General features: G+C 41.3%; 1 protein-coding gene across 3 annotated transcripts in view; it reads right to left on the minus strand.

Annotated features, from left to right (window-relative positions):
• AP3S2 (adaptor related protein complex 3 subunit sigma 2) overlaps nucleotides 1–17918 on the minus strand; it is a 50737-nt gene extending 32819 nt beyond the window's left edge. The window contains exons 1-4 of one of the 3 annotated variants that reach the window (XM_057303642.1): nucleotides 17012–17918; nucleotides 13292–13379; nucleotides 12792–12903; nucleotides 9949–10445 (exon numbers count right to left, since the gene is read on the minus strand). In XM_057303642.1, the coding sequence (XP_057159625.1) occupies nucleotides 10410–10445; nucleotides 12792–12903; nucleotides 13292–13379; nucleotides 17012–17321 (546 nt within the window). In that variant the 5' untranslated portion in view covers nucleotides 17322–17918 and the 3' untranslated portion in view covers nucleotides 9949–10409. Of the gene's footprint in view, nucleotides 1–9948; nucleotides 10446–12791; nucleotides 12904–13291; nucleotides 13384–17011 lie in introns of those variants that run through there. The other 2 variants (XM_057303641.1, XM_026510475.4) reach the window with 2 other exon arrangements.
• Nucleotides 17919–18789: the final 871 nt, after the last annotated feature.

Consider the following 18789-nt stretch of genomic DNA (forward strand, 5'->3'; position numbering starts at 1 on the left):
TGGAAAACGCTTTGACATTATATTATTTACTTACTTATTATTGTTATTTATTGTATCAGTACAGAAATGCATACACATATATGCAAAAAAACACATATCATAATTTCATAACAGCACTATCCATAACTCTTTACATTTTTATCAGTGGCTGAATATTCTTCTGTAAGGATAACATACTTGAATAGGGGCTTATGTTCAATCCCCGTGCGGGGCACTTGGTGAGCCCTTACAATGTAGTAACTCAAGTCCTTCAGTTTGGGAAAATTTTATCAAATAATTTAGTTGAGAATTTCCCCGTTTTCCTGTCCCTAATCTTTCTTTTTGGAGCTGCTTCTGCTGAGGTACCAGACCTCCTCATTTTCTTATCCTTCCCCTTCCAGTTTTCTCTCAGGTCTTTAATTTCTAAGAGAACACTTTGTTCCATCTTTCTTTTTTATTTAGCAGACCGTTTTCTTGTTTTACTTCCCTGGGGCTTAAAGACAGGGGCTTGTTTGTTTTACTGTTGTTCTTTCTTTTATGGTCTCTATTTCCTCTACATTGCTTTTTATGGTTTGTTCGTTTTGGTCTCCATCTTCCATGTTAGAGGCTTTCCTCAGATTACTGATCATCCTTGGTTTTTTATTCATAAGAATCAAAGGCCGACTGGAAGCTCTGCAATCCTAGCTACTTGCTGGGGATCCTCCCTTCATCCCTTTAGGCTTTTTTATTCCTTCCTCTTCGATTGTTCAGATTTCCCAGAGAAATTTCACAATCTCCCGACAAAAGACGAAAAGACTAGCTACCTGAAATTTGGGAGCGGAGTGGTGGCAAAGGGCTAGGAAGTCAGGATACAACACTCACAAGGCACACGTTCATCTGATCCCCCTGCGGGGGCACCACCAACCATGTCTGCTGTCCCCCAGACCAGGGACCCGCAACTGGGGAAAGGACTTAGGGATGGAACTGGTGCTCAGGCAGCTTTCCCTGCCCGCCCCACACCACACCCAGTGGCTGTGGGGCCAGCTCTGTGCCTCGTGAGGCTTCCATGTGGTGCAGCAGCCGGGCTGGCAGCCTTCTCTACTGCTGGCCCAGGACGAGGCTTCCTTGGACTTGCCAAGTCAATTACCATACTCTTTCCTCTTTTCAAAAAGTTCCTTGCTATTGTTTCCTCTCCTGTTCCATCCTTGTTGTTGTGTGTATGGCCTCTAGTTTTAAAGGAAAAAAAAAATAAACCTAGAAGTGTTGAAGTTTCCAATAGGACTTTTTTTAAAAAATGAAACTGACAAAGTCAAAGTTCTTAACAGAATATAAACAATGAAAATACTCTGCCAAGAATGTTTAGAAAAACAATGATAAGGAATGACTAGGCATCAAAATTCACTGCAAAGCCTTGGTCATTAAAATAAAAAAATACTAAGAAATAAAAGTATGTCAGTGGGACAGGATATAAAATCCTGAAACAGGGCGCCTGTGGCTCAGTCAGTTAAGCGTCTGTCTTCAGTTTGGGTCATGGTCCTGGGGTCCTGGGATCGAGTCCCGCATTGGGCTCCCTGCTCAGAGGGCAGGCTGCTTCTCCCTCTGCCCTTCCCCCTGCTTGTGCTATCTCAAATAAATGAGTAAAATCTTTATAAATAAACACATACATACTGAAACATACAAATGTGTATAAGAAAATACATTCCTCTCCCCCCTCCCAGATGTGGTAAATCATTTTAATTTTTGTCAAAGGCATAATCCAGTTTTGGAAATTTGTTGAAAGGTTAAAATTCATACAAAACCTGCCATAAATTAAGACAAAGGTAGATTAAAATTTATCGTATCTATCTCTTAAAGCAATACCCTCCATAAAGAGCAAAGGTAGGCTTTTGCCTTAATACAGAGCAATGCTGGCTCTAGACTTCTATGCAATTCTGAACAAAAATGAATTCTCTAAAATTATTTTCCACTTATCGTGAACCTCAACAGACCAAATTCAAAAGCAAATCATGGTAAAATCTACTATCGTCTTGAATTCTGTAGTCCAAGAATTTCAGACAAGCTATGCTGAAAAGCCACTGCTGAGGAATCCAGTGAGGCGCAGGGACACATCATGGGCACTCTGGGTTTTGAAGCCTGAGAAAATTAAAAAGTCGATTTTGTGTGTAATATTTTTAAATGTACTCTAGGAAGACCAAAACCATGAAAGCCAGTAAGAGTCTGCGAAAGAGTCACTGCAGCCTACTGTCGCCAGGCTGCCTCCATGCCCAGCACCACATTTATGCAGCCTCCAGTGGTAGGCACCACCAAATCCTCTTCCTCTCCCTCTACTGCACATCCTCTTCCCTGCCCTACAAGGTTTGGGGGCACTTCATTGTACATGGGTCCACTCATGCCAAGTAAATACAATTTTTGACACAGATAGTATTTTTTTTTAAAGATTTTATTTATTTATTCGACAGAGACAGCCAGCGAGAGAGGAAACACAAGCAGGGGGAGTGGGAGAGGAAGAAGCAGGCTCATAGCGGAGGAGCCTGATGTGGGGCTCGATCCCATAACGCCGGGTTCACGTCCTGAGCCGAAGGCAGACGCTTAACCGCTGTGCCACCCAGGCACCCCGACACAGATAGTAATTTGAATTGGTAGGGAAAAGATAGTTGGCAGTGTTGGGACAAATGGCTATCCTTCAGGGAAAAAATTAAAGCCAGTTACCTGTCCCAATACAGACATAAAAAACCTTACAGGTACTACTGAGCTAAGCGTAAAAAACAAACTAAAAAAGCAATGGCAGATCCCCTTAGTGCCACTTACGTCTCTCATGGGAGTGGATTTAGTCAGTCTATGGGAAGCTTCTGGGTGGTTGGTATTGTTAAAAGCACTGCCCCAGCAGCCAGAACTCTGGAGTAAGATGCCTAGAGTATATGCGAGGAACAGGAGACCATATTTCTCAGCAGCACTGTGCCAAGGGGCTGTTTTTATTAAAAAGGGTTAATGAAATTAAGATTAGTTATTAGTCGTCTTGGGCTGCCATAACGAAATACCACAGGCTGTGTGAATTAAATAATAGAAATTTATTTTCTCAGTGTTAGAGGCTAGTGATCCCAGATCAAGGTCTGGTAGGATTGGTTCCTGATAAGGGCTCTCCTCCTAGCTCACAGACAGCCACCTTCTCACTGTGTCTTTGACGGGACTTTCTTTGGTTTGTGCACATGGAAAGAGAGAAATCCCTAATCTCTCTCTCTGTCTTACAAGAACACGAGTTGTATGGGATCAGAGCCCCACCCTTATGAGCTCATTTAACCATAACAACGTCCTTAAAAGCACCCATCTCTAAATATAGTCACACTGGGGGTTAGGGCCTCAACACATGAATTTGAGGGGACCCAATTTAGTCCATAACAATTGGGTTCTCAAACAGATTGGTAATACAGAATGAGATGGAATAGCTCCAGAAAAAATATCCCCACATAAAGATCAAAAAAGAGCAGTCAGATGTATCTGTTTCTCCTAGAGCCTCAAGATATCATCAAGATCATGATCAAGATCAAAAGAACATGAAAGTCTGATAATGTAGGAAGAAAATGTAGGAGTCAGAGCAGAAGCAGAGTATGCTAATGCATGAAGAAACTGAAGAAGCCACAGGCACAGACGGCAAAATAATAAGACATGAATCTAAAAATAAATCCTCTATGAAATACAAATTTCAGTAACATATTGACAAAGAACATTCTTCTTATAAAGTAAAGGAGAGACTAAATTCATCTGAAAATGGTGAGGACAGACACAAACGCAAAGAAACTAAGTCATCAAGAGGCAGAAGTCACTCAAGACCTAAGTCTCATTAAACGCATATCGCAGTAGAAGCAGGGAGTGGAAATGTCTCGATCCATGAACAGATCCAGAAGATGTCATAATCTAGAAGCGAGAGAGGAAGAAACCATGATCCAGAAGCAGGGGAAGCACTGCGGATCAGATCTAGTTCCTGCTCGGCACCAACAGGCATAGGGTAGAAGCAGGAGCAGCACCAGAGGAGACGTCAAGAAAAACCAAGAAATATTAACAGAAGTTTAAGCCAGACTCCTAGTCTACCTGTCTTCAGAGGCAGAAATAGCAATGGGTGCACAAAAAGCTTTAGCTAGGGAGCTGGAAAGGGCAGAGGCTGGAAATGACAAGAACAGCGGAAGAGGAAATTACTGAAAACAAGAACAAGAACTAGCCACAGCTACGGGAGGCTCTCTTCTCACTGCTGCGGCCCTGTGGGCAGTGCAGCGAGTTCCCCTTGTCCATGGGGGTGCACCCCAAGGCCCCTGTGGGTACCAGAACCACGGTTAGTACCCAGCCCTGTACAGACTATGTCCTACATGCACACACTTACGATGGTTTAGTCTATGAGGCCCACTAAGAGATTAACAATAATAAAAATACAACAATTGTAACAATATACTGTAATAAAAGTTCTATAAATGTGGTCTCTCTCTCTCTCTCACTGTTCTGTACTCATCCTTCTTGTGATGACAAGAGATGATAACATGGCTGCGTGGTGAGATGAAGTGAGGTGGGTGACGAATGCACTGTGATGTAGCATTAGGCTACTACTGACCCTGTGATAAGTCAGAAGGAAGACATGCTTCTGGGTCGTGGCTGATTCGGGTAACTGAAGCCAGGGAAAGCAAAGCTGTGCATAAAGGGGGACTACTCTGAAGCCTCAGACAGCTACGGCTCAGATGTCAGCCCAAATTAATACTTTGGCAGAGATGAGAATAGTCTTATCTAGCTATTACAACCCAGCAGTTGTGAATCCTGTGAAACCTGCTGAACAAGGGGAAAAAGGAAGGCGCTTCAGCAAGGCAAGTAAGAAGGGAGAAGGGGACAAATCCCAGCCTGCTTAAATATGGAATTAGGGGCGACTGGGTGGCTCAGTCATTAAGCGTCTGCCTTTGGCTCAGGGCGTGGTCCCGATGTTCTGGGATCGAGCCCCAAGTCAGGCTCCTCCACTGGGAGCCTGCTTCTTCCTCTCCCACTCCCCCTGCTTGTGTTCTCTCTCTCGCTGGCTGTCTCTCTCTGTCAAATAAATAAATAAATAAATAATCTTTAAAAAAAATATGGAATTAGGGGCGCCTGGGTGGCGCAGTCGTTAAAGCGTCTGCCTTCGGCTCAGGGCGTGATCCTGGCGATCCGGGATCGAGTCCCACATCAGGCTCTTCTGCTGTGAGCCTGCTTCTTCCTCTCCCACTCCCCCTGCTGTGTTCCCTCTCTCGCTGACTGTCTCTCTGTCACATAAATAAATAAAATCTTTAAAAAAAAAAAAAAATAAAAAAATAAAAAAAATATGGAATTAAACTGAATTTTGAAAACAAGAACCAAAATGTCAAATTTAGAAAATTAAGTGATATTACAAAAGAAGATGAAGATGGATATAGCTCAGCTGATGAAGGAAGTTCCAAGACTAAACAACAGGAAGAAGTATGGCTGACTCTAAAACATGGGGGTTAGAAGTGCTGACCCTCCCCCACTTCCCACATAATCAAAAATCCATTTATAACTTGACTCCCCTGAAACTTAGCTACTAATAGCCTATTACTAATAGCTGGAAGCCTTACCAATAACACAGACAACCAATCAACATACATTTTGCATGTTATATGTTTTATATACTGTATTGTTACAATAAAGTAAGCTAAAGAAAAAAATGTTAAGATCATAAGGAAAATACACATACAGTACTGTAATTATTGAAAAAAATCCATGTATAAGTGGACCTAGTGCAGTTCAGGGGTCAACCGTGTTTGGAAATCTAGATGCTAGGTAGGGAAATGGCAAGATCATAAAGTCACACATAATGCAAGGAATGGATTCAGTTTGAAAAAGATCGCACTTCTAAGGTTTGGGACTTTAAAGACATCTTGTTCTGATGTCAGGTCCTCGTTCACCAGAGGGCTAGCATTCCACTTGTGTGGGTATCACACTGACTTTAATTTGTTGAAAAATATGATTCTCACTACAAAAAAAAGAAATGGTAATTATGTGACGCAATAAGAGGTGTTAGCTAACACTCGGTGGTAATCATTTTGCAATATATAAGTGTATCAAATCAACAGACTGCACACTTTAAACTTATGTAATACTATATACATCAATTATATCTCAATAAAGCTTATATCTCAATAAAGCTGGGGAGAAAATAATTTTTTATAAAAATCAGATCAGTGACACTGGTGTTAGTGTTGTAATCAGGCTAAATCTTCTTCCATTAAACTTTACAGGACAAATTTTTTATTTCATGAATTCTACTTTTCAAATATATAAAAGCTGCAAGTGGGATAAAGTTTCATACGTGGATTATCTGTGTCATCCTACTTTTGTACTAACTTTTTGCAGATATTTTCATCTCCTGAAACATGAAACAAACGTTACACAGATGTTCTTTAGATGCTCTGGCCATTTGCTACATAATCCAGCACAGATAAACTGGGTGGTGATGGTGATAAAAGTGGTTTTCTCAGAACAAATACTGTTAAAATGGCCATACCACCCAAAGCAATCCACACATTTAATGCAATCCCCATCAAAACACCAACAGCATTTTCACAGAACTAGAACACAAACAATTCTAAAATTTTTATGGAACCACAAAAAACCCCGAATTGCCAAAGCAATCTTGAAAAAGAACAGAACAGGAAGTATCACAATCCCAGATTTCAAGACACAGTACAAAGCTATAGTAATCAAAACAGTATGGTACCGGCACAAAAACAGACACATAGATCAATGGAACAGAATAAAGAGCCCAGAAATAAGCCCACCCATGATTATATGGTCAATTAATCTCTGACAAAGGAGGCAAGAATATGCGAGGGGGACAGTCTCTTCAACAAATGCTGTTGGGAAAACTGGACAGCTCCATGCTAAAGAATGAAACTGGACCACTTTCTTATACCACACACAAAAATAAACTCAAAATGGATTAAACACCTAAATGTGAGACTGGAAACCATAAAAATCCTAGAAGATAGCACAGGCAGTAATCTCTCTGACACTGACCAGAGTTATCATTTTTCTAGAAAGGTCCCCTGACTGAGGCAAGTCAAACAAAAGCAAAAATAAACTACTGGGACTACATTACAATAAAAAGCTTCTGCACGGCAAAAGAAACATGAACAAAGTAAAAAGCAACCTACAGAACGGGAGAAGTTATTTGAAAATGACATATCCAATAAGAAGTTAGTATCCAAAATACATAAAGAACTTATACAACTCAACACCAAAAAAAGAAATAATAATTCAACTTAAAAAATGGGCAGAAGACAGAATACACATTTCTCCAAGGAGAATATACAGATGGCCAACAGGCGCATGAATAGATGCTCAACATCACCCACCATCAGGGAAATGCAAATCAAAATCACAAGGAGATATCACCTCATACCTGTCGGAATGGCTAGAGTCAAAAACACAAAAAACAAGTGTTGGCAAGGATGTGGAGAAAGGAACCCTTGTGCACTGTTAGTGGGAATGCAAACTGGTGCAGTCACTATAGAAAACAGTACGTTACTAAAAAAATTAAGAATAGAATTACCATATGATCCAGTAATTCCACTCCTGGGTATTTACCCGAAGAATATGAAAACACTAATTCAAAAAAGTGTATGCAGCCCTATGTTTATTGCAGAATTATTTACAATAGCCACAGTATGGAAGCACCCAAGGTGTCCATAGATGAGATGAATGGATAAAGATGTGGGGGGTGTGTATATACACACACACACACACACACACGGAATATTACTCAGCCATAAAATGAATGAAATCTTACCATTTCCAACAACACGGATAGATCTAGAGAGTATTATGCTAAGTGAAACAAGTCAGCTGGAGAAGGACAAACACTATATGATTTCACTCACATATAATTTAAGAAACTGAACAAATGAACAAACAAAAAAAGCAGCAAACAAAAAAAAAAACCAGACTCTTAAATACAGAGAATAAACTGGTTGTTACCAGAGGAGAGGTGGGAGGGGGATGGTAAAATAGGTGACGGGGATCAAGGGTACACTTAGAGTGACAAACTGAGTAATGCACAGAACTGCCGAGTTGCTATATCGTACACCTGAAGCTAACGTTAACACTGTATGTGAATTATACTGGAAAACTTTTTAAATGTAAAAAGGAAGCTGAAGAATAAGGAAAACAAGTAAGGGTTATCTTTATGTGTCAGTCAATATCGTTTACTAAGTCTAATATATATGTATATATACATACGTATGAGGAAATTTTAAAAAATGGTTTTCTCAAAAGAAAAAGGAACTGCAATACTAGAAAACATTTTTATAGCTTGGAGCTATCAGGAAAAATATCAACAGATGTAACTACCTAAAGTTAAAAGACCAATGGACTAGGAGAAAATATTTGCAATAAAAACAACAGAAAAAGAATTGATACCCAAAATGTTAAGAAAAAAATGCAACACTTACAAATGAATAAAACAAATGGCCGTGAGAAAAGTGGACAAATGCTATGGTCAGATACTTCCAAATATAAATGACCAGTAAACACTGAGAGCCGTGCAACTGCTGCACTACTCAAGAAAGCTAGGGACAACAATGGATTTCTGTTTTCACCCATCAGATTGGCAAACATTTGAAAATATTCTTAATATTGAAAGTCGGTGAAGTTATGGGGAAACAGGGCTTTTTGGGGAGACAATCTGGTAATACCTACCAATTTAAAAAGCACACATCTTTTCATCAAAGCAGCAATTCCAATGTCAGGAATCTATCCTAAAGAAACTACCACACGAGCATACGGACGTATGTGCAGGGGAGCACTGCAGTGCTGCTGGAAACTGCGAGAAGCTGAGTATTGAATAGAAGTTTACAGCATATCATTTATATTATTATAAAATCATGCACCACTAAAAAGAATACTATGAAATGGAAAAAGCTCCAAGACTTAATATTAAGTGATAAAAAAGCAAGTTACACAACTATGTATTATAGTGCGACTACTTTTTATTTTTTTTTAAAGAGGCAGTGAAAGAGGGAACACAAGCAGGGGGCGTGGGAGAAGGAGAAGCAGGCTTCCCGCTGAGCAGGGAGCCTGATGTGGGGCTTGATCCCAGAACGCTGGGATCATGACCTGAGCTGAAGGCAGACACTTAACGACTGAGCCACCCAGGCGCCCCTGACGACTTTTTATTTTAAAAAGTAAATGCACATGACGTGTGCGCGCGCGTGTGTATACATGCATTAAGAGTTAACAGTGGCTACCTCTAGAAAGGAGAGTGGTGTATGACAGAGAAGGGAATGAATGCTAACGGAAGGACTTCTACATTTCACTTAATACACTTACTATTTGAATTTTTTATAAAAAGAATATATTCATGTACTATTTATATGATTTTTTAAAATACGTTTTCTACATGCATAATTTAAAAAACCCAAAACAATATCCTTAAAATTCCAGAAATAGGCCTAAATTTATACAGAAATTTAGGTTTAAACTAGGGGTAGCAAAACGATGGGAGGCTGAATAATTCGGAGAAACTGGGTAATGATACAGAGAAAAAGTAACTCAGTTCCATATCTCAACATATATTGAAATAAATCTTGTGTTAAACGGTTTAAATAAACCTTTGTGCTAAAGGTTTAATAATACACGTATTTTTTAATTGGAAACAACAGTGACAGGAAGACAAACATGATTAGTGAAGAAGAGGAGGATTAAATAAAGTAGAGAGTTTCAGTGGAGAGTGAACTTACAAATTAAACTGAGAATTAAAGGGAAGGTTGTATAGTTATAAGAAATATTTGCAAATATAATGATGAATAAAAGCTTAATACTTAAAATTTCAGAATAAATCGTAAAATATTAAGAACGTCTTTGGAAAAAAAAAAAACCCACAACTTTAACGTAAGATCTGCAAGAAGAAATGAATAAATAGAAGGAAATGTTTTTAATTCATTTCTAAGTGTAAGTCCATCAGAGACTTTTCGGACCATTACGAATTATTCAAGAATGTATACAGCTGAACAAATGGTTATAAAAATCAGAAAATACATTGAAAAAGAACTGCACCCAAGGGGAATAACTGGTCTTACAACAGAGTATATGAACCTATATTAACAACAATAAATCAAACAGTGTGAAATTCATGCAGGAAGAGAAACACAACTCAGTGGAACAGAATGATGAGTAAGAACTAAATCTCACTATGTATTATGTTTATTCAACCAATGTTCAGTGAGGGGTTACTACGTGCTAGGCACACACCATTCTACCCTGGGGCTGCCTCGGTCAACAAGTCATGCTCTTGGCAGGCTTATGTTCCGGGTGTGGGAAGAACGAGGCATATAAACAAGATCTTTTCTATTGTCATAAGTGCTCTGAAGGAAATCAGCAGGATGATGGGATGGGGGTTACTTCAGATAGGCCTTCATGAAAGTCTTGGAGGATCAACATTTGAGCTGAGTCATGAATGATAAAGAAGCCTAAAGAGGAAAAGAACTTGAGCAAAAGCATTCTAGTGCACTGAACAAGGGCAAAGGCCCTGAGGCAACAATGTACTTGTGTCTGAGGAACAGGAAGAAGGTGGAAATGGCTGGAGTATCCTGAAGGTGAGCGAGAATACGACCAGCTCAAAGGAGCCAGATCATGACACGTCTTACAGACTGACAGGGAGTTTGGATTTTACCCTAAACCTTATACATTAAGGTTTCTTTAATAAGGGGAAGTAAAATGGATTATTTACATTTTAATATAATATTTTAGAAAAAAATAAGTTACTTTTAATAAACTCAAAAATATACAGAGAATTACTTTTTCATTGATTACAAGAGAAAACACTTTTTTTTTTTTAAAGATTTTATTTATTTATTCGACAGAGATAGAGACAGCCAGCGAGAGAGGGAACACAAGCAGGGGGAATGGGAGAGGAAGAAGCAGGCTCATAGCGGAGGAGCCTGATATGGGGCTCAATCCCATAACGCCGGGATCACGCCCTGAGCCAAAGGCAGATGCTTAACCGCTGTGCCACCCAGGCGCCCCAATAAGAAAGCTTTTTAAATCATCTTAGAGATAATCTTTTTTAGATAATTTATACTGTTATGTATAATATGTGAATATAATGTATGAGTTTTTAAATTAATCATCTTAAATCATTTTCTAAATGTAAAATTTGTATTTTTGTAGCTAGAGAGTTTTCTATAACTGTTAATTAGGTTTTAATGTAAGCTCCTATTTCAGTGCTTTCTACTCAAGAAACTTATTCAAGTCCCTTAAAGGAAGCGTACCTAAAATTTCACATATAAAATGACAGAATTAGGGGCCCCTGGCTGGCTCACTCGGTAGAGGATGCAACTCTTGCTCTCGGGATTCTGAGTTTGAGCTCCAGGTTGGATGCAGAAATTACTTTAAAAAAAATTCTAAAATGATAGAATTATACTAAATTAATGGTTCCCAACGTAGGGTCCCTACACATCTCAGTTTCCATAAAGACAATGAAAAGAATCTATAAGAACCCGGGTGGCTCAGTCGGTTAAGCATCTGCCTTCAGAAGCTCAGGTCATGGGCCCAGAGTCTTGGAGTGGGGCCCCATGTCGGGGTCCAACTCAGTGGGGAGTCTGCTTCTCCCTCTGACTTCCCCCCACCATTGCTCCCAGCTTGTGTTCTCTCTCTCTCACTCTCTCTCAAATGGATAAATAAAATCCTTTAAAAAATAATAAATAAATAAATAAGTAAATCTGTAAGCCATTTCTAATGTTCAAAAATCCCAAAAAAAATCATGTTTACCTATGTTAAGATTGCACAGACTAACTTAAACATCAAGTTTCTTTGTCTCAGGCTAGAATTATAAGTGAAAATAAAAAGTATGAATTCTTAAATGTCATTTGGTTTAACGGTTGAAAAAAATTTCAAGACATGATATGACACTGTAACTTATAATAAGGAAATATTTGGTAGTCATTCATCATTCATCATTCATTTCTGGCACAGAGCTTCTAAGTGATAAAGGAATTTTGGAATTTCCTAAGTGATAAAGGAGTCCTGTTTATGTTAATAAGGTGATTTTTAGAAGGCCCCTAAAGATGGGGGCTGGTTGAGAGGGGAACAAACTATGCAATTAGAGGACTGGAACTTTCAGTCCCACCCCTGATCTCCAGAAAAATCCCAAAAGGACAGTGTTTGGAGGAGAGCTTTCAGGATGGTGGACTTCGGAGAGTGGCCTGAGTGGAAAGGGCACGGAAGCCCTTTCCCCACTTCCCCATTCCTGGCCCTGTAAATGTCTTCCATCGGCTGTTCCTGAGTAACATCCTTTTGTAGTAAGCTGGTAATCAAGTAAGTACCATGTTCTTCTAGAGAGTTCTGTGAGCCACTCTAGCAAATTAAACCCAAGGAGGAAGTCCTGGAAACCTCTAATCCATAGCCTGTCAGCAAGAAGCACAGGTGACACCAACCTGGACTTGTGATTCGTATCTATCTTCAGGTAGACAGTGTCAGAACTGAGTTAAATTTGTGGGACACCTGGTCACTCCCCACAGAGAACTGAGTTAATTGCTAGGTGGTGGTGGAGGGGGAAGCACACCCATTGGAATTGGTATCAGAATTGTATATGAAAACCAAGGGCAGTGAGAGGGCTGGGTAGAAACCAATGAGTCCAAAAGCTCTTGGAGTTTTTACGTGTTGCTAGGAGCTTTCTTACAGCACCCTATGGTAGACATCTGGCAACTCTTCCCCGTATCAATAAAGAGACTGACAAAAAGATCTACAGGATGGTTACTCAAAAATCCAGCACAAATTCTCTTTAGTGGCTGCCATCATTAGCTGACTACACATACCTGGATGAGGTCCAAGATTCCAAGTTCACTCTCTGATGAATCCACACAAAACACAAAGTAGAGTGTAGCATAGTGCCGATAAATCAGTTTGTAGTCAGAGCCACCAATCAAACTGTGGAAGATGGGAAACGTTTAAATGGCTGTATCTTAATGAAACACATCAAAGAGAAACCCTATGCCAAAGAATGAGAACAAGTGCAACAGAAGGGGGAGGACGGGCCAAACAGCAGGCCATTTCTACCAGGGGAACAGCAACCAGGTTTGGCAGAGGTACCCCAAACCACTTTACCTCACCTTTTCTTCTATCATCCTCCCAGCAACCAGACATCCAAACGAGTAATAGCTGAAGCACAACCATTCAACAGCTTCCAAAACGGACTGGGTCTCTTCCTGGACAGCCAGGTACCCACCTGACACTTGAATCCTACCCGAAGAGGCAACAGCGATGAAGGGCACCTGATAGCAGACACACGGGTAGAAAACTGAAGCCCATCATTTACCTTCCACCTTCCAAGAAGTTACAGATGTTGTCATCTCGCTTGAGAACTAGATGGAAAGTCTCTCGAACAATCTGCTGTTGAATTTCTTCTGGCTACGGAATAAAAGAAGTAAAAGTGAATCGGGGGGTGGGAGGAAGGCAGTCTGAAAAACTACATTCCATGGATGGGGATGAAAAGGGAGAGAAGTGCTTCCGAGCAGGGAACGATCTGAACATTTGGTACCAGTTTCCAGAAAAAATAAAAGTGATGAGTAAAGGAAAAATAAAAGGGGAATCTATGGAAAATGGGTAAGACTCAGTTATAGGAACTAAGCTAGGTTAGTAACATCAAGTCACTAACCATTACTGTCTTGGTAGGTCAGCCCATACTTCCTTATAGTTAATAACCAAGGAAAGGAGCAGGACACCTGGGTGGCTCAGTTGCAGTCAGGACGCCTCTTGGTTACAGCTCAGGTCATGATTTCGGGGTCATGAGATCGAACCCCACAACAGACTCTGTGCTCGATGCAGAGTCTGCTTGAGATGCTCTCTCTAAAATAAATAACATCTCTTTTTTTAAGATTTTATTTATTTATTCGAGAAAGAGAGAGAGAGAACTGGCTGGGGGGAGGGGCAGAGGGAGAAGTAGACTCACCACTGAGCGGGCAGCCTGATGTAGGACTTGATCCCAGGACCCTGAGATCATGACCCAAGCCGAAGGCAGACACTTAACCGACTGAGCCACCTAGGCACCCCTAAATCAAAAAAATCTTAAAAACTGATAAACTCTCATAAAAGGTCAAAGACTAACTAGAAGGCCCAGTCCAGGAATATTTTGCCTTCCCCTAGAAAATATCTACACCCAGGTAAATAACAACTGTCAATAGGTCTAACCCTTCAAGGAGGTCAAGATTTAATTGTGTAATCATGTTTTTAAAAACTGAATTTTCCATCTTCTGTACTGGTAATATGGTATTACATATAAGCTGGGTTGTTACTCACCAACAAAGCATTACTGACAGAAAAAGTTCTATTTACTGATTAGAATTCTAAACAGTTATACTTTTTCTCACTACCATACACAAGAAAGCTCAACCGTAATGATACCTCTTGATAACTCACACTGATTCCTGTTTATACAGAGGAGGTTCATAATAAGTATGGTTGAAAAAAAAAAAGGACGATGCGGGGCACCTGAGTGGCTCAGTCAGTTAAGCCTCTGACTCTGGCTTTCAGCTCAGGTTATGATCCTAAAGTCCTGGGATCCAGCCCCTTGTCAGGCTCCCTCATCAGGGAGCCTGCTTCTCCCTCTGTCTGCCCTTCCCCCTGCTCGTGCTCGTGCTCTCTCTGTCAAATAAATAAATAAAACCTTTAAAAAAAACCCAACTTAATAAAAAAATTTAAAAACCTGCTAATCACTAGTCACTGTAAGTTTGAGTCAATCAGTCACTATTTTCCTGGTTTCCATTTAAAGTCACAAAGCTCACTGACGCCAGGGCCAGGATGCCTTAGTAAAGGATTAACTCTGTGTACTTGGAAATACAAAACAGGCTAAGTATCAGCACTTTTTTAACCTGATAAAAACATCTTTCAAACTAAAGCCTTTTATCTGACCTTGGGGGAGGTGACAGCAGTCAGAGGGGAAGTAGTAATGAAACAGTGAAGCTAACTAATTTCTCTTTTAATTTTTAAAACTTTTTAAAAAGATTTTATTTATTTGAGACGGAATGCACAACCTAGCGAGTTGAGGGGCAGGAGAAGCAGACTCCCCGCTGAGCAGGGAGCCTGAGCGGGGCTCCATCCAGGGACTTGGGGATCATGACCTGAGCCAAAGGCAGGCGCTTAACCGAGTGAGCCACCCAGGCACCCCTAATTTCTAATTTCAACAGAAAGGTGAACTACCACTTGCTTACATACCTCAATGACTTGAACAATCCCTCATATCTTTTAGTTCTCTACAGTTTTCAAGGTAACTTTTACTCACGAGCTAATGTGGTTCTCATAAAAATCCTATGCTCTCCAAAGGTGGCTTACAAATGGCCAACAGGACATGCAAAGATGCTCAACATCCTTAGTCATTAGGGAAATGGAAATTAAAACCATAATGAGAATTCACTTTATACCCATTAAAATGTTTCTAATCAAAAAGATAGTAACAAATGTTGACAGGGAGGTGGAGAAATTGAAACTCCTATACGTTATGATGGGAACATAAAACAGTGCAGCCACTTTGGAAAACAGTTGGGCAATTCCTCAAAATGTTCACCAAAAAGTTACCATATGACCCAGCATATCTACTCCTAGAGAAATGAAACCTAGAGAAATGAAAACATATGTGCACATAAAAACTTGTACATGAACGTTCAGAGCAGCACTATCCACAAGAGCCATATGTCCAACTACGGGACAATCGAAATGTGGTATACCCATACAACGCAATATAACTCGGCAATAAAGAGGAATGAAGAATTAATACACGCTACAAGCTGGATTAACCTTAAAAACATATTACGTGAAAGAAGCCAGTTATAAAAGACCACATACTGAATGCCATTTATATGAAATGTCCAGAATAGGCAAATTCAGAGAGACGGAAAGTAGACTAGTGGTTGCCTAGGGCTGAGGGAGTCAGGAGGAAATAGGGAATGATTCCTAATGGGTAGGGGCTTCTTTTTGAGGAAATGGAAATGTCCTCAAATTGACCATGGGGATGGTTCCACAACTTTGTGAATGTACTCAAAACCACTGAACTGTATACTTTAAATAGGTGAACTATATGTATGTGATTTCTCAGGAACACCTAAAAAAAAAAAAAAAAAAACCAGAAAAATTCACACACACAAATGCAAATACAAACTGAATGGTTGTATTGAATGTTAAGTTTGATCTCAAAATAATTATTTAATAAAATGTAATCTGGCTTTAAAAATTCTATGAAAAAGGTAAAATTATTTTGTTCGTATCTATGTGACAAAAAAAAAAAAAAAAAAGAGGAAAAACACAGGGTCAACAGACACAAGGTAAAAAAGGTGAGCAGAGGCCTGAACAGGGGTTTTCTGGTTCTTTACCCTCTTCGTTTCACCAATTAGTGAACATTTTGAAACCCTGCCACGAAAAAATACACGCTGGAGGGCAGGAGGCAAATAATGATGTTTTGTGTTTTCCCAGAGGAGTTCTTTGGGAAAACTCGGAGTTACGTTATCATTTATTGAGCCCTCACGCGGCAGCATTTATAATTTCTCACCACTTCCCACTTTTAAACTGACTTCCTTCAACTCCACGGAGGAAGGGTATCCAGTCCCCGGGCAGTTCCAGCCAGCACTAAAGCAAAATAAGCCCAAGAAAGCACTTCTCCAGATCTTCTGGCCAAAGCAACAACTTTCCTAAGCTGGCACAGGTCTTCCTACTCGGACAGCCGCGCTTAAGGGCCGACAAGATTAAAGGGACTTCAATCAGTCGCGTGTTCAGTGGGGCACACCCCCATCGTCATTTAGCGAGCCCTGAGACCCAAGGGGAATTGTCACCAAATGGCAGACAGATGCACGGGTCCAAGAAGAGGTGAGGGAGCGCGGGGGTGGGACGGACGGCCAGACAGAGGCCCGGGTCCCGCAAGGAGGGTGAGGCGTGTGGGGTCACGCCCGGTGCAGGAGCCCGAGGGGGTCAGCCGGCCCGAGCGGCCGAAGGGAGGGAAGGGGGAGCGTGGGCGCTCTGAAGGGACGTGACGAAGCTGGACCGCACTCACGAAACGCTGGTAGAAGCGGACCAGCCGCGGCTTCCCGTGGTTGTTGAAAACCAGAATCGCTTGGATCATCTTTGCCGGCCACGTTTCTTCCAGCGCCGGCAGCTCCCACAAAGCATCTCCTTCCGTCACAACACGGCCACTTCCGCTGGGTGCGCTGCAGAGCGAGGCCCCCGGAAACGTGCCTCCGCGCCCAAGGGCCCCCTCCGCGAAGAGTCCGGCTTCCCGGCGCCCGTACGAGAAAGCTCCAGGGAGGGCGGCGGGCTCGTGGGGGTCGGGCTGGTGCGGACCCCGGCGTCACCTCGGCTAGCATCGGGTTGCCACTCCGGGCCTGGCCAGGGCGCGAACCCGGGCCTCCGCCGCTCGTCCAGACCGACCGCCTGCCGCAGAGTCCCTGGGCGGAGCACGTCGGAAAAGCAGATCCCGAAGTAGAAGCTCCCGAAAGCAGCCGAAAGCAGCCGCGCTCTCAGGCGACGAGGCGGCGGGAACCTTCCTGTCCCGCCGTCCGCGCGAAAAGTCCAGTCCTACCTTCCCTGTCACACTTGCAGGATGGTTCGCAGTGTGGAGGTGTCGGCTAATTCAGCCACTGTCCGCTTAGGGAACGTTTGGCTCATTTTCCTTTTTCCGTGTTACATACAATGCTGCAGTGAATTACACAAACGCCTGCTCGTGCAAAAGGGCCGTTTCTCCGTGGTCGGTAGTGAATGGTGGAATTGAGGACTCTTCAGTGCAAATCCATGTGGCGATCCCAAATTGGTAGATTTTGTTTCTTCTAATGACTTAATGGGGGAAAGGGGGAGCCACGTCCCTTATTGCGGCTAGAGCTACACATTGGAATCACCTGTCCAGAAGATTGGCAGTGGGTATCAAAAGCCTTTAAAATATATAGGACATTAGGCCCAGCGTTTCCAGTTTTAGAATTTATAATAAAAAGATTGTGGACATGTGAAAAGCTTCCAGAATGTACATCTCAGGGACCCTGGGTGGCTCGGTTGGTTAAGGATCTGCCTTTGGCTCAGGTCATGATCCCAGGGGCGGGGGATCCAGTCCCATATCTGGCTCCTTGCTCCGTGGGGAGCCTGCTTCTCTCCCGCCCTCTGCCTGCTTCTCTCCCGCCCTCTGCCTGCTGCTCTCCCTGCTTGTGCAAGCGCTCTAACAAATAAATAAATAAAATCTTTTTTTTTTTTTAATGTACATCTCAGCAGTATTAACTGCAGGGAAAAATGGGAAACAAATTATTCTGAAACGGGTTATTTGTTAAATGCTTTGTTCCGCATGCACATGAGAAACATTAAATGGTCATTAAAAAATAATACTGTGAAAGGTTTATGGTATAGATAAGTGTTCATGGCATATCTGTAAGTGAAAAGATCCCACAAGGTATGTATATGGATATCCCACTTCGTAAAAGACAGTAAGTAGATACACCAGCATCACAAAGTGTTCAGCACAGGCCCTTGTAACAACACTGCCCCGGTTAAAACCCTGGCTCTGTTGACCACCTGGATACTTGGGGCAAGTGCCTTCATCTGTAAAACAGGCATAGTATCAGTTTCCTTTACTATAAAACTAGGTTTTTTTCTACTTGAAAAAAATTATTCTACTTAGATGGTTATAAACACAAAATTAGTTACTGTTTGTAAGCACTTGGAGCAATGCATGGCATGTAACTGAGTAGTACATAAGCGATTTAATAAACAGTGAAATTGTTTTTCATTTTTCGAATTTTCTAAAACAAATATGTATTACTCTTGTAGCCAGATTTTTTTTTTTTTAAACTT

The sequence above is a fragment of the Ursus arctos genome, unplaced genomic scaffold (assembly GCF_023065955.2).
Source record: "Ursus arctos isolate Adak ecotype North America unplaced genomic scaffold, UrsArc2.0 scaffold_28, whole genome shotgun sequence".
In the NCBI taxonomy this organism is placed as follows: Eukaryota; Metazoa; Chordata; class Mammalia; order Carnivora; family Ursidae; genus Ursus; species Ursus arctos.